General features: G+C 36.1%; 1 protein-coding gene across 2 annotated transcripts in view; it reads right to left on the reverse strand.

The window, feature by feature from the left end:
• LOC137405900 (U3 small nucleolar RNA-associated protein 18 homolog) overlaps positions 1-23,577 on the reverse strand; it is a 67,637-nt gene that overhangs the window by 13,839 nt on the left and 30,221 nt on the right. For both annotated transcript variants that reach the window (XM_068092350.1, XM_068092351.1), the window contains exon 12: positions 18,201-18,324. In XM_068092350.1, coding sequence (XP_067948451.1) covers positions 18,201-18,324 — 124 coding nt within the window. The remainder of the gene's footprint in view (positions 1-18,200; positions 18,325-23,577) is intronic.

Below are 23,577 nucleotides of genomic sequence, written 5' to 3' on the forward strand. Positions count from 1 at the left end.
TATTGAATCAAAAATAAAAAAAATGATGATCCGCACCCATGCATACGATAGATTTAGACTTAGAGATTAGAATAAAAAATCAAATGCCTCCCAGCCATACCAACTAATGCACCAAGTACCAACACAAACCTTAAGTGTGACCACACATGGCCTAACATCGAGTATAATAAGAAACAATGAAAGCATTTACCTTCTGCGATACTCTCGCCGTACATTCTAGCATGACGACTCTTCTTCCTGCAAAGGATGGCCCCCTGCGACGAAATATCATCTCCATCAACCAATCAATCTGCTCTATTTTGGCGCCACTTTTACCATGTGACAACGGTTGCTCGGTCTACCTGAGTGCGTACCGATACCGCATGAATGTTCACATAATTGTTCGGTATTCTCGGTGCGTGAACGACCGAACCGCACGGTTCCATTGTGACGTTTTACCGCTCGGTTTTAAAAGCAAGTACCGCAAAAAACAGTAATACCAACATACCGCCCAGCTTTAAATATATGCATATTTCTGGTAAATGCTCCTATGATATTAAAGAAGTCTACTAAAAAATTTAGTTGATTTTATCAGAGTATCAATATTTTTTATCATTTGGGATTGTTTTTGATGCTTGAGGTTGTCCGATTGTCAGGATGTTTCAAAATTAAAATCGATGAAACATGATCGCGATTAAAACGCTCAGATGAAGCGAAAGTGCGATTATGACGTCTATAGTTGCGAATAAACCGACAGAATAAAGACACGTAATATTGCAACTTGAAAGCAATAGCCTTATATCAACTATTGCAACAATAACAACTAATGACATCATTTGGCACGACTTTTTGTTCTCAGGGTTTTAATCACAATGAGGTTTCGCCGATTTTAATCTTGAAACATCCTGATAGTCAGATCGCTTCAAAGCATCAAAAACGATCTCAAATGATAGGAAAATACTGATACATTCTGATAAGATCAATTGAAATTTTGTGCAAGGTCATCTTTAATGGACTAAATGACATCCACGAAGCATTCACTAATTTTTAAAAAAAGAGTATGTGGGACAACTCTAAATTTATGTGTACACAAGCATTAGCAATTGAGCCTCGCAATGCAGTCAACAAATGGCACTTCTACACGTAAACAAGAAGGCTACACAAAGAAAACCCAAAAACACCATTCAGGTTACACAACTGGAGACTACCTTTAAAATTAAACTCTTCTCAAACCAAGCATTATTCAGCATATAATGTTAACATTTGTAACTTCTAGTAATGAATCCCATTTTGTCATCGTAAGTCTGCCTGTGTCTGTTAGTCTGAGTAAAGGCTCTGCATTTAAACATTTTTTTGCCAATTTAGTCCAAACTCTACACGCCTACACTTCATGCCTTCCGCGAAGCCAATAAAAATATTTTGCTTCAAAACTCGGTGTGATTCCTGAAAACCAGCCTCTTAAACACCAACCTGCGGACAATTATTAGTGAAACAAATGCCGGACATCCGTGAACTTACAGCTTGTTGTTATTACTATTTAACAACACATTCATGTTTTGCTTGACAAGCCCTACAGTTGCGCTCACACATTTCTTGATGATTATTCAACTCATACTAGTACAAGCCAGTTAGCAGCAACAGATTCGATTATCTACCAACGATTAAAGCATCATATGACATAAACAATAAAAATGAATAAATGTAGATTTAATATTAAAATTCGTAGCATGTGCCGCAGGTATAAATGAATTGCCGCAGGTATAAGTAAATCGCCGCAGGTGTAAGTGAATCGCTGTTTGCCAATTCATTCTATAACCTATCCATGCAGTTGACCAGGGAAATAGCTACAGAAGAGAAACAGCTTAGAAATTTGGTCGTGTTTGAGAAGTAAATCTGTACGCGCTACCTCTACATACATGTACAATGTTATTTCGTCTCAAGATTTGCTTCGTATATCATACCCTGTGTAAGTTAGAATTGACATTGCCCTAAAATACATTTTATGTCATTTAATTTGCTCCGCCATTTAAAAACTCAATAGAGAAGGCATGAACACATCTGCGAGTTTTTGTTGGCATTTTGCATGAAACAAGTGATCTTTGCATGGCAACAATACTCATTTAAACACATTTACAGTCAAGTCATCAGTAAAGTTAATTAAAGTATCTCCTCGTAGTCGTTCGACATGTCTGCCTCACGAAGCGATAAAGAAAAATGTTTTTCGCTCGTTGCTTTGTCCTATAATTCTAGAAGAGTGTCTGAGAAGTACAAAATGCAAAAATAAATAAAAAACTGCAAAAATTAAGGATTAGAAAATTGCAAATTGGCATCACGAAAAATGAATTGTTTATTTTTGCTTATTACTTTATTGATTTTATACGGTACAGGTATTTTATAAGGTACATGTATTTTATAAGGTACGTGTATTTTATAAGGTACGTGTACTTTATAAGGTACGTGTATTTTTGTCCTACAAAAACCTTTTCTTCATCGCTGTACATTCCTTATCATTTTCCATCATACTGCTCCCTAAAATAAGCGGGCTTATTTGAACAAGTTTAATACGCGCGGTCTGTAAGCCGAAAATATACGTTGTAATGAGACCAAAGTCAATTTATGGCGCTTTTGTTCACGACTGCGTACAAACATGAACAGAGAAACGAACTTCCTGCATTTAAGTTTAATACGCGCGGTCTGTAAGCCGAAAATATACGTTGTAATGAGACCAAAGTCAATTTATGGCGCTTTTGTTCACGACTGCGTACAAATATAAACAGAGAAACGAGCTTCCTGCATTTATCAGAAATGATCTTTCTTGGAAATCAAAATATACTAAGGTCATTGCTAGAACTGGTATATTGGCATTGAATGCGGCAGTCGTATTGTTTTCTAAGTATACCAACCATTTCTTAGTATTTGTCTGAAAAAACCTCTGTTATCTCTATTAGACATACTAGTAGCCTGGCAGTCTATTTCGCTGTGAGAAAGATGTAGATACAATCAAGATCAGCTGCCAGATGTATCAACAAAGCACAGATAATAAGTAACAAGCAGCTGCACAATTATCCGGTGTAGGTGTTAATGACGCTCTACCATCTGAATGTCACGGGTTGGAGTATCGTCGAAAATCTTTCATCATAACCTTGAACTTTTCAATAGATAGGCGGATGGGCAGACAGACACCGAATGTATAGTAAATTTATATTCTTGTTTTACTTCATTTTAGACATACAAAACATTTTTACTATTTTAAAAATAGAAATGTGCTTAAAATAAAAAATAACATCGAGGTAAATTGACATTGAAGGCGTGCAGTCTCCTTAACTCGATGTTAAATTACCCTAATCATCGACCATGAACCGAGTGAAAGTGATAGAAAAAGAGAAAAAAGTTGTTGATACAGCCATAAAATTAAAAAGGTAAGCCTTGTCTTTTTTCTTGTTGAAGGTTCATAGAGGTAAGATTGGGAAGATCTTGCAACGGATTCGACAATGTACATATATTTTAATGTTCGTATATAACAAAACACATAACATAAACGTTTTTGGAGCGAATTGTTTACGTTGTAAGAGCGTCATTGAAAAACTAGTTTCTATTTCGCGGGTTTTCACTTATGGCACAGATGCTGGTTTCAATTAACAGTGATAAGTAAGGAATTACTGTATATATTTTGCTTATATTTGGAGCCTGATCGGTGTTCTAGTAGTTGTTGATCTTTGAACGTAGTCTTAAGATTATAGTTGAATACAACTCCAGCATCAGTATACAATGACTTGGAAGGCAGACATGAAATTTAATTAAATGGCTAAATAGATATGCTTAGTACAGCTAGTTTTGACAGATCTGATGAAAGGAGATTACATTAGCTAACAATTTCACTAGTTCTATATAAAGTTGTAAAAAGTTACGGATATAGATTGGTATTATAATAAAATGTTGCCAATGCCACGAGTTTTGCATCTGGTAGTTTAACATTTGACTATATTGCGATGGCAGCAATTACTTGTGTTTGTCATTGACCCCTAGCAGCACTCATATAGAAACTTGTCTCGAGGGTCCAAACTATTCTTATAGAAAATTTTCCTAGATTATGTTTAACTTGACTGTCTCAAAAACATTTGTGGAAAAGTCACAGACTTTTCTGCAGTCACATATTGGTAAACCCGATGATTACATAAATATATATGACACAAAATCCGTCTTGTGGTTATGATACAAGGAATTCTAGCACATAGTTGTGTATTTTTCGTCTAGTGGCCAACCTTACATTGAAATGTCATGCACATCACCCCATATCAGCAAATGCAGATCATCCTTTCTCAGCAAATGCAAATCCCCTCTTCAGCAAACGCATTTGTGTGAAAAACTTCATATTAACAATTGACACTAACAGTACTCGAATTTGACAAGTCAAATCTAATTTAGTTTTCTATCAAGCATACATTTCTGCGGAGATCTGCATATTCAAAAACATCAACAGGATCTGATTGTTATGCATACTTATGATGGGGCAAGTGACATTGCTCAATGACAAGGTCAGTGATGAATGTAATAACCGCGTGTGCGGTGAAGCAATTGATGAAAGCTAAGCCGTGACATCACTGACGAAATGAACTACATCGAGGCATACAGATTACCTACCTCTTATCCTATCAGTGTCACATAAGCTAATCACATGCAAGACTCCCAAAGTTGGGGTGATTCTCTTATAGGTCAACAGATAGGTCGTAATTTGTGCTCTCAGGCCTGGTTCACACTATATCACTGTATATCGGTGTTGATGCCACAATCACTATGTTTCCATGGTGCGCAGTACTGCAAAGCAGCCCCCTCTGAAGTCAAGGGGATTGTACGATTCCATGCTGCGCAGTGGTTTTCAGCAAATTAGCCAGAAAAGAGAAATTGTATAAATCGAATCGCCTGATGGAGAAATAGAATCGATCACGGATACCGAACGTCATAAACGGTCTTTTTATGATTCTGTCGTCATTATACTTTTATTTACAATACACATTCACAAGGTTTTACAAACCTTAACACACTTTTTACAAAGTAATATATTTTTAATAAGTATTTTTAAGTAATACATTATTTAAACGTTAATTCAGGACTTGCCACCTATTTTTCGAAAAGTGTTGGCATCGATAACAAAGTCCAGGAAAATAATCACCTCATCATCCTCGTGAATGCAGACCATAATTAAATTTAGGTGAAAGAAGATCGGAAGAATAGAAAAAAAACAAGATTAGCAGGACAACCTTTGTACTAGTTTATGGCCCTCGAAGAATCCGTCTCCACGGCATGAGAGCTAATTGATGAGAGCTAATGAGAGCTAGGAATTTGCACTGGCTTCGCACTGATCAGTGCGCAGTGATTTCAGTGCGAAGACGCCGTTTCCATGATTCGGAGATAGCGCAACTCCGAAGCACTGCGCATCATGAAAACATAGTGAATGTTCACACTATAACACTGTATATCGGTGTTGATGCCACAATGTTCACACTATAACGCTGTATATCGGTGTTGATGCCACAATGTTCACATTATCACAAACCTATCAGCGTTTGCATCACACTCCATGACATAGTGTTCTCATTCTTCTTTTATTTTTTGCGAGAAGAAACCACTTTGTTTTCACGCGCTTGAATCAAATACTAGTCCCGCAGCAACTTTCATAAACGGAAATAAATAAATCACTTTATCCGCGACCACGAATCACTATCGCCGAAATGGTTCACATTGTACAGACGGTTGTCGATGTTTGGTGAAATATCGAGACAATACGAAAGCTGCAAACTTTCCCGAGATATCTGCGTTGCTTCGTCGATGTTTACGGTTTACATAGTCGATGATGAACGCCGAAAGGAAAACATCGACAAATGGTGATATAGTACGAACCAACCTTAAGTAGATGACTGGTCAAGGTAAGCTTGTCAAACAGGAATGGAGGCCTTATAAAGTAACGTGTGAAATGTATTATTATAGCTACTCATGTACACATAGGTCGAGTTTCTGGGAGATGATCTTAAGGTAAAACTTTTGGAATCGACTTATACGTGAGCAACATTTATCAATATGATGCTGCCAAGCTGAACAGAATTTGAATATGAAAATTCCATTATTATACATGCAATGTACACATCGCAGTATGAAGCCTTAACAAGCGCTCATAATAATGCTGCTTCTTCACATAAATGTTCAAGTTATCTCATTCATAGAATTACCACTGTCAAATATCAGTGAAAATGTGGTAGCCTATATATTACAACTAAACAAGCTTACAACGGCACTTTCATTCATAACATGCCTGCTGCCTTTGTTGTGCTGTACTGCCACCAACTACTTTTAAATTTACCAAGTAATATATTTGGAAAGAAATGAAGCGAACTTTTACAACTGTAAAATCTGAATAGGGCTTACTCTATAAATATTTGCTTTCTGTTTGTTTACTAGCCACAAAGTTGCAAATATGTGATTGAGACGATATTGATAGATTGAGAGTGATATTTATCGTAACGAATAAAAACACTAAATTTTGAGCGTTGTTATTTTTCCTGGAAAGTAAAAATCAATTCAGATTTCATATAATTATTCCAGAATATTCTGGAAAAATGGCACTTTCCAATTAAATGAATTGAAAATATATTAATAACTTGTTAACTATTATTAACTTTGATCTTACATAACAACCATGAGTTGAATCCTTATTTACAGCCTCATTTTATAAAGATTCATCACCTTTTTAACCACAAAGCATAATTTATAATGTGATACACAAGTTGTCTATTAGCCACAAAGAACAGGCCACACAACCCGGCAACACATTCATGATGTCATTAACATTCACGATGTCATGATGTCACTTAAATTCATAGCCAGGTTTATAGTGATGCAATGCTTCAAAAAAACCTTCATTATCAAGGGCGGTCTTTGAAATACCCAATCAGTTTCCAGAAAACTAGGAAATTATAGAAAATTTATGCTATAGCAAGAGTTTACAGGGTCAACAACAGTATGGCACCAGCCGTCTGAATCATGCTATTTCCAATCACATCCAGGGCAGGCAATTTGAGTATTACTGATGTAAGGCTACTGAGGCTACATGTTATCGACATTGACATCCATCTAACTTTTCTAAAACTCGCCTCTAGCATGTGCTGAGATTTCAATGCTTTTTATTAACATAAAGTTGTGATGAAACGAAAACTCGCCGAAAGCCTATTCACGTACCGATCAATCTCTCTAGCATGCTTAAAGATGAACAAAATTTTAGTAGATTTTATCATAAGGTATCAGTATTTCTCCATCATTTGCGATTGTTTTTTGTTAAGGTGATCCGACTGCTAGAGTGTTTCAAGATTAAAATCGACAAAACTTGATCGTGGTTAAAACGCTCATATTCAAGCGAAGGTGCAATTATGACTTCTATAGTTGCAGAGACCGACAGAATAGAGACATAACTATGCAACATGAACACAATAGCTGATATCAACTATTGCAACAATAGCAACTAGTGATGTCATTTCGCACGTATTTTTCTTCTGAGTGTTTTAACCGCAATCAAGTTTTGTTGGCAACAATCGAAAATGATTGAAAAATATCGATAGTTTTTGATAAGATCTACTAAAACTTTGAGTAAGGTCATCTTCAACCATAATCAATTTTTTTAAATTTTTAACATATTTAATAATTAATTTTAATTAATTAATAATTAACAATAATTTTTACTGCCAAACTTGGCACAAAATGCCGAGATTTTTAATAAAGCTTGAAACAGAATTGAGTGACAGAGGTGACCTAAAAACCCATGGAGTGAACTGTCATCGCCAGTAGGTCACACGACGTGAGAAAAACCGTGGCGCATGCTATTGCTCTTTGTATATAAGGGAATTTTGCAGACAGCCGCTGCCATTTTCATTCATAACCATGATCAAAAGATCAGCTAACCGAAAAAAAGCATAGAGATCGTGACATTCAGTTATCGGTATAAACAATGAGATAGGGCGTATGGACAAGTAATAGATCTATTTTTAGAATGTCAGCTATTAGACATGTCTGCTGTTAGAAGTGTACTATTGGCTCAGTGAGAATTTGTAACTCAATTTTGAGCAGACTTTGTGAAACAGTCAAAGCCACAAGTTTCAATCAGCATAAGAAGACTAACCCATGTGAAAAATGTTTAAAATATTTTGTAGTTGATATCAGGTTTTTCTCTAGAATCCTTTCTTCTCAGACCTCATGCTGTGAATAAACCTTTGTCCCACAATTCTATGCCTATCGATCAACAACTCAGATGGCAAACAATCCTTGATATACGAACTGGTGTTATAGTTTAAATTTGTACCACAAGAAATACTGTACTAACCCAAGTATAATGCTTCCTTTTTATCTCAAATTCGAACTTCAAGAACTTCAAAGTTTTTCCGAACATTATACTTCAGTATGCCAGGAATCCTAATTTGTAAAATCAACTTCTGTTTAAGGTGAAATTAAATAATGTAATATATTTTAATGGTAAGTTTGTGGTCCTTTTTCAATAAGTATAATACAGAGAGTGCATACATAATGTATGCACCTGCTCATGTAGGCCTATCGCGTTTCCGGAGTATAAGAGGCACCGGATTATAAGGTGCAGCATCAATTAATGTCAGTTTCTGTCAATGTCTACCTATGAAGATTATAAGGTGCATAAAGTGAACAAAAAATGTTTTGGATAAGACAAAGTTTATTCGACTATTTGACTAATAACTCTCTGCACGATGTTCAGTTGTAGACTAACAAAAAGAAAATCCAAAACTGTTGCACAGTTAAGATACGAAAATACAACATAGACTGCCGTCAATTTCTTTTTCTTTTAATACACAGTCTTTTAACAAAAAAATATTTAAGGAAAATACAAAATCGTTATACAGTTGTAACACACACCCAAGCACACAAAAATCAGTAGAGTCAGTTCCTTTTTTAGTTGATTCCCGTTCGTAATCCTTCAACTTTATACTTAGTGTTAGATATAAACACCCAATTTTGAGACTGTCTCATCATTATCTGGCTTAGTCTCGTTGCTGTCATCGGCCGGTTTAGTGAAGCTCAAACAACACTGAAGACTAATACCTTAACCCAGTTATCCATGACCTAGTCGGCAGATAGCGGCATAACCTGCCTGTGATACCACACTAAATTGGAAAACTTACGGGAGCGTTATACTATGTGAAAAAAATGAGTTTTTTTTATTTTAATAGTGAAGTTTAGTACCATACTTTAGTAATCATTATACTTGGGCGATTACGGTAACCTCTTTTCAAGCAAATGTCATAAATTCAAATAGAATGCTTTTGACATCCCTGTGAGATAAATGACTGATAAAAATATTGGACTGGTAGAATCGTATCAGATTCAGCAAACCTTTCTGACCACACATTAATACTTCTCTACCTACCCTAAAGATAATATATATTTAGATTTTATGTAAAAGACTGAGCTAAAAAGGAAAGGAAGTGGGCAAGTGATGGCTCACAGCAATTATTCAGGTTATTGTGGTGAAAGAGTGGTAAATGATTGCATGACTAGTTTTGAGTAGGTAGAAAGATGATTGAGATGCAATATCCTGGCTAGTATATAAGAGCCGGATAGAGAACAGAATTTCAGTGTGAGCAGAAGGCGAAGCGAGAGAGAAGAGAGGTTAAAGTTTCTTAGCATCAGCTTCTAAGATAACTTCCAGATAAAAATTGAATAAGGTAAGTTTTAGTAGCACACTAGAGATAAATATGTTTGTCACAATCAAACAAATTTTGCGCAATGTAAATTTTGACTTGAGAACGCGTTTGACTTGGTACCTAATTTATGCGGTATTCAATAAAAAATTAAGTGAAAAAGCTGGTGAAAATAAAAGTATAACATCGAATTGTGTAAAAATAATAAAAGAGTATGTAAACTAAGTGAATCTAGACTTTGCCTAATCAACGTTAAATTTAGCCGAGTATCTCTATAGCTATGTCTGCCTCTGAAACTATGAATTGCCGAGGCTATACCTTTGCTTTCATGTCTCTACGGTAATAAGCAAAAATTTTGTTTGTAGACGGTGACTATATTATTGATTTAGCTTTTCTATATTTGTATTTTTCTACAGTTCTTTATAATACACTTGTTACCTAGCGTAATTACATAAGCATTTATTATGAAGTATATGGACTGCAGAGAGATTTAAACAAAATATGGCATATATTTAAAGAGATATTTGTTCAACATACCATGATTTTGGAATACGAATCACATCTCAGAAAGAATTATCTAGAGACTTAACTGTACTTAACCAAAGATAGCTGTGAAGTCAAGTCATCAGTCGCTGTTTTCATGTCCGCTTGTGAACAATCAGTGTGTTTCCATGATGCTGTTAATACGCAAACTTGCGTCATCCGCCGGATGGAAACGACAAAGAGCCACAAGACAAGCAGGTTTTGCTAGGCGCAAATTTTTATTGGACGTTTCATGCTTGTGATAAAAATGGCTTTCACGAATGGCGAGCAAGAAAATGGGACGAAAGCTATTCCATTTTAAGCATTTTCAAAATCGCATCAAAAAGTGTGCAGCTAAGTGAGACAAGAGTGTTCCACTATAACCTTTCTTTTAATAAACAATTTTTTAAATAAAGCGACTACATTAATCTGCCACACATGCATTTCTATTGAAACACTTATTGCACAGTTACTCGATGTACGCACAACTCCGCATACGCACTATGAAAACATAGTGTGCGACTTCCTACCAACAAGCAGAGCTCATGAATTGTCTTACAATATGCATAATAGGCATATGTGATGGTATAAAAACCACAAATAAACTTATATCAGAATGATCTGATCAAATTAAAATTAATTTTAATAGTATTTAGTATTTATTTCAATAGTATTTTACAAAGTATAAAATCTGTGACTTTTTTAGGAAAGCTTAACCAAAGAAATTTCAGCTTAAAGAACCTAGTGCTTTTCTAGAAATGGCAAAAAATTTATTTAGTGGATATATATTTCCACAAAGACTAAATCAAGGAAACATTGTTTTGATTTTATCAGTTTAAAGTGGGCCAGTTTTAGTAGACATACCAAAGATATGCAGCTACCTAAAGTACACGTTTATCTTGAAGCGAAACAAACTGACAAATGTGAAGACAATACAAGGGCTTGTGCTAAAATTATTTACAAAATATTAACTTGATACCAAATATCATTTCCTGATGTGAGCCTAAAAAGTTGCTTCAAAAACTATGCATGCCGAAACACACAACTCAATTCAACTTCTCAACTAAAACGAAGCTCATATTATATAAGATAAAGAGCTTTGTTCACACTCTTGCAAAAGGAGATGATGTTGGCGCACTTGGCTATAGCTGAAGAGGTATCTGCCTAAACGAGAGAATCAGCGCTGATGTGCTCATCAGGCTCTCAAAAGTATTGGCTAACTAGTGATAGATTCATCCATACTTTCTCGCTTTACCTACAGCCTCTTTTTATTTTGCAGCCAAGCCAAACCTGAAAATGGGTCACCTAGCTAGAGCTGATGAACTATCATCCTTGACACGAGAAGACAACTCTGAAACCTCTACTAGAGCTGATATAGGAAATATAGTTGTGAATCAACTGCCTTCATTCTATTGCAACACAATTGAGACTACATACAAGACAAAGACAACCAGCATTCTTGCAAAAGGGAGTGACTATCTATGAGAGAAGGTGTTGACCTTGACTTTTCATTGTTCAAAACAACATTTCATCTATAATATTGTCATATAGCAGTTTTATAGGAGACCATGCTCAAAACACGCGCGATTATGTTTTGCTTTTTCATCATATCTTGATAAGCTATATTTTATGGTTTAGCATCAACTTTCTCAATTTCTATTAATATAAATATATAATAATATATAATATCCTAAATGTAATCCATTGAGTGTTAATGTTCATAACAGGCAGCCAAAATGGAAGTCTAGAGACGTGTCATCTCTGAGCAGACAGCAAGTACACCATCCCTCTCTTTAACAGACTAGTTGTCTCCCCTGTTTATAATAACGGACTTACATGTAGTTGTCTCCGTGTTGATAATAACAGACTTAGTTATCTCCCTGTTGATAATAACAGACTTAGTTGTCTCCCCTGCTGATAATAACAGACTTAAATGTAGTTGTTTTACCAGCAGATAATCCAAAAAAGGATACATTACAATCTAAAACAAAAAGTATTGCTTCTAAATGGCATGATATTTTTTGTCCATCTTATTTCAACTTACCATGTAAAAACAAGAAAAAGTAGAAAAATAAGTTTTTTTTGTAATTTTTATCGCAAACCTTGACAAAATAAAAAAGCACATCAAAGTTTTGCCAAACATTCTCGATTTTTAGTAAGGAAGAGAAGCATTGAAATATAGCCAGTGCCGCTCATGTAGGCTACTCTCCACCAAGCCAAAACTCTGAAATGATGCCACAAGAACCTCCCTTCCGAGTCAACTTCAAAATCTTATTTTGACGGCATCAAGCACTGCTCCAATACTCAATTAAAAAAAAAAATTCTAGAGACCTATGTTGCCACACTATTTATAACAATCCAGCGCCTACCATTTTTTATGCTGCACAGTGTTACTATCTCTCTGGTTATGTTACGGATGTGGCTTTACAATGGATTAGACATCAATTTTTGTCCATTAAACATAAGTTGACACAATCTAGAGAAAATCCTGGAGTGGTAGTCTGCCTAGTGCCTTTGTCAATCAACCTTCGACACGCGCCACAAAAGTTTATATTATACTAATGTGAGTAGTTGTTCCTGAGATAATGAAACTTTTGTGCTGCAATGTTAACTGGTTTGAACTATTTTTAACTGTTTTGCGGTCATAATAGACTTGTATCGGAAGATTACGTGCTTATAAACGTTGGGAATATTGCTGGCACGCACAGACGATCACATATTTAAGTTTTAGTTTTTGACAAATGGTGTCCGATCAGTTACAATTACCTGAAGACATTTCAACAGTGTTGTGGTGTGACTTTTTTGCCTGATTCTCTGACTGTTACCTACGTAAATAATTGGACACTTCAATACAGTGTCGTGTATGCACCTACACTCTCTGCTTAAGTGTTATAAGCTATTTCCATTCACTGCTTCTATTCTGTCAGAGAAAAAACATTGCTAGTAAAGGCAGTTTTATAGCACAAAAGGACTTGTATATTCAGCTGGCTGTAGGAAATACATTTTAGCCTGAAAGACCTATCACCACTAATTTATAGCATTCCAGAGATTCCCCACTGACTGTGACAGCTGAACTGAGCTGAACGCGGATATTAGAACAGGCTGTAAAGTGTAACAACAGCTTAGTTATTGTAAGATGCTACATGATCGGTAGGATCAAGTGATTAACGTCTCTCATTTAAGCGTCTCTCATTTAAGCCTTGTAACAGGAACCTTGAAGAGGAATGACATAGACAAAGTCTACGGATTAGTAAAAATGAAATGATTCCTAGACAGGCAACTTTGTTTTAATTGAATTAAGAGCAATTCTGATGAAACAATTTGTAATCATTCGGTATGCTTACTTTAACCCTTTGGCTGGGTTAAAGCCCCCAAAAACAACCGAAACTGGTGTAATTTATTTTCGAAAATTCAATAAAATCGATATTTTATGAACATGCATAGCTCAAATCTTAAATTTATTTCTATGAACAAAAATTTTTGTATATAAACATTCATTCACATATCTACTACTCAAAAAAATACAACCATGTGTATTTGTCCCTGTATGAAATGCTTGGAAGCATTTTTTTCGGTAGAGTCAAACGCTATAACGTAGCCGTGTGAGCCACCATGACGATCGTTTTTTCTGTATATTCCAAGTATATTAAAAGTCCAAAAAAGTTTACATCACTTCTATCATTTGAATTATTTTTATTCTGATCAGACAAAAAATCACTAATGATCGCAGGATCAAATAATCTTTTATTTTACCATTTTGAAAGTCGAGCCGATGTTGACTGGTTTTTCCAACTTTTATTCTTTTCCAAGGAGGCACGATTTGTTTAGCTTTTAGCACAAAGCAACACCTCTCAGATAATCGTTTCATATTGTAAATCATTGACCGCTATCTTGTTGATGATATTTAAAACTTACTAGTGTTCATATCCTTTGTTTAACGTTACTAGGCGACAGCTTTATAAACGTCTACCGAAATCGACATAAATGTCGTTTCCCCACGCAACCGGTAAACAACATTTTGGTCGTTTCCCCTGCCAAAGGGTTAAAGCCGTAGTGAAGGTCAAGGACAAATGGAAGTATTTTAATAATATACATGTAGCAGGCTATCTACTAGGCTGAATAAAAAAATTAATGCTATGGGCAACTCGGTATTACTCCAATGTTTTCTTTTGCTCAAGGCTTTGGCAGAAAATTGTTTAGGATAGCATAATATCTGGCATAAAAATCTAGCAACTATGTAATTATGGGTACGTTATTATCGAACTTCCATTTTCATGTACGTATTGCAAGGCAAAAAGAATTCCAGTCTATTGTATACCGGTGTATATTAACTCTTTCGCTACCAAATAGATTTCCTTACCGGGACATAATTACATATTAGGTAAAACCTAATACTTGACAAAGGCTGGTATAAATCGTCATAACTTATGAATCACATGGTCAATAAAAAATTTTTTGATACCAAATTAATTAGCACAAAACTTAAATCAGATGATGCCATAAAAACACCACAAATGCTTCGCAGAACACTCGGAGCTCAGAAACTTTTACAGCCAATTTCAATAAGACCATGAGAATGTTGATGTATCATGCCGAGCCTGAGTTAAACGATTTATCAATATTATTACAATTACAACATTATTACTGGTAAAAACAATCACTCTCAGTAGTGTCATTGTTCTCAAAAACTACTCAAAGTCTATAGATCTAAAATTAATGAAAATATGTTGCTGCATCTGACACAATCACATGTGAAACATCGTTGCAAAGAAATTGCAATAAAAAAGTTTTTGCAAAGCGAAACTACACTCAAGATGAGTTGTAAATATATTTTCTATTGGTTTAACGGCCTTAACGGATGAAGATAAATGTTTCCTTTCATTTAAGTACCGATACGATAGAGTAAATAATCAACTACTGACTAATCATAAATCATTTGTACGAAGCCGGCTAAAGCCATCCTCTGCGGCTCTTGGTCATACGCAAACTCTTCGCTGAGTGGTACTACAGAGCTCCTCTTAGCAAAAGAGTTAATATTAAAAATATTACAGAACAGCACATGTGAAATCTTCTAATTGCAGCTATAATAAAGATAAAAAACAGGACATGTTTTATACACACAGTCGGCAGTGGAGACAATTGTAGGCAAAATTTTAAGGCACTCTGAGGGCTGACTAAAGGGGTGGTCACACGAGCGCCGAACCGAACTAAATGACGCAAAACGACGTCGCTGTCAGCTGTAAAATATTCGGCCGAAGACATTTCTGGCCGAAACGAACCATTTCGGTCCTGCTCGAAATTTCGTGGCCAAACCCTTGCTCTTATTGGCTGGTTAAAATTCTAGCGAGCACGCGTCACACTTCTCCTTATGTGCATGTGAGCAAAGTTAAAAAAGAAATGGGACGATACTTTTATTTCGTTAAATAAACAACATGAAGCAATTTACGACAAGGCTCACCCGGACTTGTGATTGTGTTGCATAAATGTAAGATGTTGCATTCAAGTTTTGCATAAATGTAAGAGAATGATTGTGATTTTCTTTTGTGTAGAATATAAGTAATGTGTCATATTCATCCTGATGAAGTATCGTTGACTGATTTATTTATGTAAAACCACAGTACTATGATAAAGACTTTGTTTGTTATGTACCCAGCATAGAAAAACATTCATATGTTAATAAAAAATATAATTATGTTGATGGGAAGGGTTGGCAAAATCTTTGTATCGAGTGATTTATTTTGAGCAGCTGAACGATCTTCTGATAAATCTGCTGTGTAATTATAATTTATAATTGTTCCTCAAAGTTTTTTGTTTACGATAGAAATATTAAACTCAAGTACATAAAAACTACCAATGAAACAGTGTCCTGTCTCTATACGTATGGTATCTAGGAAGCGAAATGACTTCGGATGCCGCGTGACATGTGCCACGAACCGAACCAGCCTCTGAAGCGAACCTACGTCGGTTCGGTGCTCGTGTGACCACGCCTTGAGTGAGACTTACTGTAAATCCTCGTGTATAAGCCGCAATTGTGAACACAAAATTTTGTTTAAAAGTTTGTGGTGTAGCTTATAAACACATTCTAGAAAAATTAAAGTTTTAAACCTTTCACTATGTTTCGGATTAGGGTACCATTAAGAATGCGTACATGCTAAAAATAATTCATTCAGCTATAAAACGCTAGAAAATGTCCAACACTGGTATTCCCGTAATGAGGTCTAAATAGAAGTCGCTGTGATGCGACATCTCCAGCACTGAATTCCACTCGGCGGATTGCTTTTTGTGATAAAAGTGATAAAGAGCAGCAGCTTTTCAGTTGGTAGTTACGTTTCCAAAGCTGCAGTACATTCACAACTTTTAATTAATTTACACGCATCATCATATATTGCCATTCTCCATGACATGGCTCGTACAGCAAACAATTTGCCAACGTACTCGTGTATACATAATAGAAATAACCATATAAGCCGTTAGCTCTCTCAAGTGTGGCAAAAGAAAAATTATATTTTACGGCTAACTACAATATTATAGCTATCCATATCAAATTTGAGAACTCGCCCGATGTGACACTTTACGTTATATGGAACATTTTTACGTAATACGAAGCAAACACTTCACATAAATTCTTTATGTTATATGTAATTTATGCTAAGGAAGTATACGTTATGAGAGCCTCTACTGTATTCGCAAATTCAAATAAGTGCAGTATTTTAAACTAGCGCATTGAGCTTTATGACGAAGAGAACATGAAGAGAACATAGCGATTGAATTTCTAATTAATTACCTAGGTGTCAGGCTTTGAACTGGCAACAATAGATTTAATACCCAATACATTAAAGGTTTTCAACGTGCCAAATCAAATGTCTCAGACGTAGCAACAATAGGTCAAAATAGTTCTTGCGGACATCCGCATTGATCACATCTCGGCTTGACTAATGGGTAAACATCTCGCTAGACAGAACATGGAAAAAAGAGTTAGCGAGAACCTGCAATGGAGGAAAATGGAGATGATAGAAACTGGGAAAGAAAAGGGATGAAAAACAGAGGGAGAAAAACATAGAGCAGAAGTCCAAATCAGTAGGAGTAGAGAGAGTAGCAAGGGAGAAGTGAGAGGGAGAAAACATAGAAATATGAGAGAGGGGTAGTAGGATATGCCAGATAGCTTAGGCCTAAAAAACTATTCTAATTTTCAAGATGGTTGCCTTTGCAAAAACGGACGCGAAAAGAACCAATCAGCAATTCGCATCAAGCGAATAACAACTACCCCTAAAACAATGTGTCTCCTACACGTTTGAAGACCCATTTCAGCAGGAGAACAACAGATGACTGTTTGTCTGGTTATCGGCATCATTGAAACTATGCTGACCCTATGTTCTGGGTCGATTCAGCTGTCAAATTATTCAGCAACTGTGAAATAAGTCTTAAAAGTGATTGATTATCCTTGATTCTCAGTAACTCTAAATCGATTTGCCCTAGCAACATTACTAACAAGTATGATTGGCATTATCATTGACCACCCTGTTTGCAACACAGAAGTGGTATCTACATGTACATATCTATCCATTGTTGCAATATATTGTTGGTCACATATATTACTTGTTATTATTTCTATTATTATATAAATTTATTGTAACTAATGGTGCTTGAAATAATTTTTTCCTATGTGGGTCTCATCAGTGTGAGACCATAAAGTTAATAGAACAATCACAATTATCAAACCGCAGTCATCTACTGTCACAGATCTAGCCTTGGTTTTTTAACCTTACAAAGCAGCAGAGTAAAGAGTAATTCAAATACCTACATACCTGAACGAAGAGAGTATAAAATATAGACGCATCTTGAAACCTAGAGATGCATAGATGCATCTCTAGGTTATGTTGAACAGACATGGTAAGGAAAACTAATTGTTTTCTTCAACAATTAGGCCGAGAGATAACCCGATAAGCTGGCTTTTAAAACAACTTTTCAAAAATTATACTCACTACTTACCCGCAGACGATATGATGGTTTAAGGAGTCGATGGAGATGCATGTACCATTTAGACATCCCTCGTCACGGAACCTATGAACACACTCTCTGCTCCGCATCTGCCAGACATATACAACTGCGTCGTCTATAAAAAAAAATCATTATTTTCCCCTCACAATCATTCTTTGCAATGTAGAGAATTTTGCTCAAACCTTACAATGCAGCTTGCACAAGGAACATATGCTATGTTCATGTCTTCAATAAATGGTCTCATCTTATCTCTCATAAATTTTTTTCCCTAAACACAACATGCATCATGCAACTCTGAATACATCCTTGATGAGTAGATCACTATTAGTCCATGCATCAATTTCTAACTACAAATTTATGTTTCTAACAATCACTGAGAATAGACATATGGTGCGTTTACACTGGCCGATTTTGTCACCGATTTTGTCGTGCACAGACAAATTTGATGAGTCGGTGTCGGTAGGTGTGAACAGAAAAATCGGTGTCGGCACCGATCTGAAAGTCGGTGTCGGAGCTACCCAGCAGTGCCCGGTTGCACCGACAAGTCGGACGCTCATCAGCCAATCAGAAGCTAGGAGCCTCTGGTTAAATGAGCCTAGGCTTTAATGACAGTGCTAAGTTTATGAAACGAAAGGGCTAGGTTTAATGAGAGGCTAGAAGACTGTCATTAAACTTTCCCTCGTTCTCTTTTTAATAGTGAACCAGCATGGCTAGCAACGATGTGAACGCGAGAGTACCAAAAAATCAAGTTTTTTTCTTTAATTTAAATTAATTAAAAGTGAATAGCCAGTTGTACGACTACTACTAGTTCTACTACTAGTACTACTGTAAATACAACTGTAAAGAAATTTGCCGGTCCTTACTTGGCACGATTTAGATTATGTCATACAGAAATAAATTGCGTGTGATTTCATTCAATGTTTTATTAGCGAAGGAAATTCACTAGCTGAGGAGCGTACGGCCATTTGCTCTGTCTACTAAGTGAGCGTTGCTCCCTTATATACAATAAAATTGCCCGTTCTGGCTAACGGGACCGAGTGAGAACACCGGCTAGCAATGTTTAAATGGCCAATAATTAGGCCCGCTAGTGCGTTGATATGACAACATAAACGACGACAATTGATAGCATAACGAGTAACAAGGCCAACAATAAAAAGGCAATAAAGAGAGAATAAAAAGGACAACTCATATAATAAAATATTTACAGACATATAAAATATATACAAACAAATAATTACAAGAAGTGTAAAGTGTTGGCCCGGCGTCCATCACACTACTCTACTACCACAAATATACATTCACCATTCAATCTTCTTCATTATTCATTTTATTTATTGTAATTACTCGGACGAAAGAACTGTACGTACAGTTCTTTGCTCGGATTTTTATTGCCTCATCATTCATTCATTGCTTGGCATTCAGTAGTTGCTTCTAGCAGTAGTAGTAGGAGCAGTAGTAGTAGTGTAGTACTAGTATATAATTTTCCACATCAAGCGCGTTGATTTTTATGTGTACTCGTCTTCGCGTGGTCGGGTGAAGGTCAGAACGGCGAAACGCTGTGATTGGCTGTTGGTACCGACAAAAATCGTTTGATCGTTGCAATGTAAAGTGGGAGTCGGTGTCGGCACCCATACGTGAAATGTCGGAGGTACCTGTCTGAGTCGGGGTATTGGCACCTAATCGGAGTCGGTGTCGGCCAGTGTAAACGCACCAATAGAGTAACAACAATGTACCAGCCACCAGGGTTGTTACGATTTAAATCAACCGAATTAAATCAGGCGATTTTTATCTGATTTAAATCGCCCAAAAAATTACAATTTTTTTGATTTTTATTCTATAACGCGGTAGATATGTTTGAAATAAACCTTACTATGTATCTTGAGCTCACTGAAGGCTCTTTTGCAGACCATTCTAGCAATCTAGCTCATTGTGTGCAGCAATACAGTGGGTAGGGAATGGTTAGAAGCCTACTAATGTCCATAGCTTATAACGATGAGGTTATAAACAGCATTGCACCTTTCTTTAACTAATGGAAGGGAAGACAAGTCTCTGGTAGATAATTAAATTTATTATCTTTAATGACCGCACTGATTTGAGTAAAAGACTAGATGTCTAGGTATTTGCATCTTCCCAATGCTTGGTATAAAGCAGCGGGTGGAAAGAAACTGCCTATGGTCTGCGATGTTCGATCGAACAGTGTTATAGATACGTCGGAGGCCTGTATCGCAAACTGGCCAAAGCTCTTAGCAGTGTGCGAAGAGCATCGAGACAAGATTGACAAGGATAGCTAAGAAAGTAGGAGACATGTCAATGAAACGGAATGTCGAAGATGTCATCATTTTCCTGAAACCTGTAGCGATAGCCATCGATCAAGCGCAAGCCGAAAACTGCACCATAGCTGACGGTGTTCAAATCTGGCTGTCATTGGAGCAGAAGTTAGAGGGAGCTATTGATGCAGCAAAAATGCAGAAGCTGAAACTAAGCATGACTAAAAACTTAACAGCTTACCACTACTTGGCATACATGCTTACTCCGAAGTATGCCAGCTCGTTTAAGGCCGGTTCATACTATATTTTCATTTCAGCGTTTACTGTCAATTATAGAAACCGGGGGCAGATAGCAACGACGGATACGCCAGGAAAGTTTGCAGCTGGCAAACTTTCCCAATATTTCGCCAAGCATCGACGACAGCCAGTATAATGTGAATCATGAGTAATGGTGGCGGATAACATTATTTATTTCTTTCCGTTTATGATAGTTACTGCGGGACTAGTATTTGATTTGAGCATGTGAAAACAAACAGGTTTTGTGAAAAATTAAAAAAAATGATAACACTAAGCACGGAGTATTTGTTGATGCAAATGTGATAGGTTTGTGATAATGTGAACATTGTTATCATAGATGATCACTGAAGTCTTGTGGAATCAACGCCGAAATACGGCGATATAGTGTGAACCAACCTTTAAGTTATAGACTTCTGGAACATGTAAAATGAGTCTTGAAACAGGTACAACTATTATACAAGTATCATTAGCTAGACCGAGCCCATCCAACAAAAAATCTCTAAAAATGCGCATATCAATGATATGAGCCAGTACAAAGTCGCCAGCAATCAGTAATTAGTAATAACCCAAGTGCAACAGAGAATCTGTTCAATTTGAAAGAGATATAGTTTACAGCTTGATAACTAACCATTCCAAATCTCTCGCTTTATATATTTCTAAAAACTCTTTGCTGACTAGGAAACAAAACTAATAGTTGGTGACAAATAATTCCTTAGTTTAGTAATAGCTTACCTAAAATATGTAATCTATCGATTAAACTGTATTTGGACGTTTCCCATTTATAAATCTATCATACGGTCACTCATATGTAAGGAAAAATACACATCGGTAATAATCAGCTTTTTAACATGAAGAAAATTATATACCGCTATGTTACTTGTAGTATCTTTACTGTAAATCTACGCATGTAGTTAATAAACTAACTTACTTATATTTGATACTTATCATATTCTTATTGCTCGGCTCAAGATCTTTCTCCAATTCTTTTTTTGTATTTCCCATTTACTTTCATCCCTCCCTCGTTTAAGGCATTTTCAAGCTAGTTGCTCTCTAAGTTACTTTCTAATAATAGTTGGCTTTATATCAGATATCCCATCCTAGTTACGGTAATTGCCACTTGTGGTTATTAGACAACCATCACTTTCTTCACCAGGCTGTTGTATAGTACACTGAACCCCTAACTGGGACAGAAAGGGATACTTCCCCGAAATACAAGATCTTTTCAATTTTATCACTTGAAGCAAACTTTGGCCGCTTTCTAAATTTTAGCAAATATATACTAGTGAGCAAATCTGACACGGATCTCCCAAAAAACTATTAGTGGGTCACACCATTCCAAAGTTTCTTACAGTTTTCCACATCAGCTGCGAGACACCAGCGACAACATTACATAGTTTGATAAGGTTGTAGTTATGTTACCATGAGCTGTGTTATTGATGATCACATGACCAAGCTGGCACAGAAAGCCAGGGCTATTTGAAAAAGCAATTTTCCGACAAAAAACAGAGGTTAATGCGCATGGTTCTAATTTCTGGCGGAATTTCCTGCCAGCCTTCACCTGCAATATGTTTATTGCTGCTTTTCGACAGCTCCTTGCGAAAATTGAACCGTATCCTAATTTAGTGCTTGAAGCCAATGTGGGAACTAATAAGCATCAACACCCGACCGAGTCTGCTAGTTGGGGGCGCCCCCGAAGCGTTCCTCAGTAACAACAGTCATACGCTCATAATCCTGCGACAAACTGAACTTATGAACAGACCTTGTGACATCACTCAGTGCTCGTTTATCATGTACCCTGTCAGTATTTACCACTTTGATTCTCCACGAAATACATTTTTACTTGAATAATTGAAATTCATTAAATCGACGCTTCAAGTTGACCTTTAAATGTACAACATTCTACACACTTCCTGAGAATAAACAAAAGCCAACTATTTTTGGCCCTACGTGAGTGGGTGCCAGACACCATAATCCTCGCTTGCATCATCAGAACTAAGAAGGGAAAAAACTAGACAGACCTACATCCCACACCATACTAATCGGGAGCAGATTAGCATGAGAAAGGCCATTTGATAACAGCCAAGTGATAAATTGAAATACAAAATTACGATGTCGAGTATAACACCTCCCACAGATATTGAGAGCTCCTACAGCTTTTCATAATACACACCGCAACAAACAAGGCACGAAATATCATCATCAATGAAAATGCTAATTAGTAAAACGCTTAAGATGTCACAAGTGTATTTTTGCTGAGCCCTCGCAAGTGCCAGATAGAATAAATTAGTCTGAAAATATCAAAAGATAAACCAAGGAATGTAGAGATTAATCATAGTTGATGGTCGGATTGAATGAAAGAGAACTCCTCAGGCATTGGACTCACATCGCCAACTCATTCATTGAACCTACGTACAACTCGGCCTACATTTTCGTACCAATTCTCTAAGATAGAGTGAAAATAAAAATCTTGTTTCACTGAATATGACTTTACTAATTTAGTTTTATGGTTTTGACATCTATTTTTATTTTCTAGCAAACTTTTATATAATCTTTTTGTTTTATTGTCATATATAACTACTTGAATATTTATAGCCATTTTTTGGCTCTAGACCAAATAAAAGGCAAAGGGCGCTTAGATTCTCAAAACTTTAGAAAAATCAAAAATAGTTTATGCTTTGATCGAAATACATAATCCACGATCTTAAGACGGTTGGCAGGTTACAATAATTGACCAATTGGCATATGATTTTAAATACTAAAAAACTATGAATGAATTAGTCTGAAGATATTTTGCCAATTATTAT

This window comes from Watersipora subatra, chromosome 10 (genome assembly GCF_963576615.1).
Source record: "Watersipora subatra chromosome 10, tzWatSuba1.1, whole genome shotgun sequence".
Lineage (NCBI taxonomy): Eukaryota > Metazoa > Bryozoa > Gymnolaemata > Cheilostomatida > Watersiporidae > Watersipora > Watersipora subatra.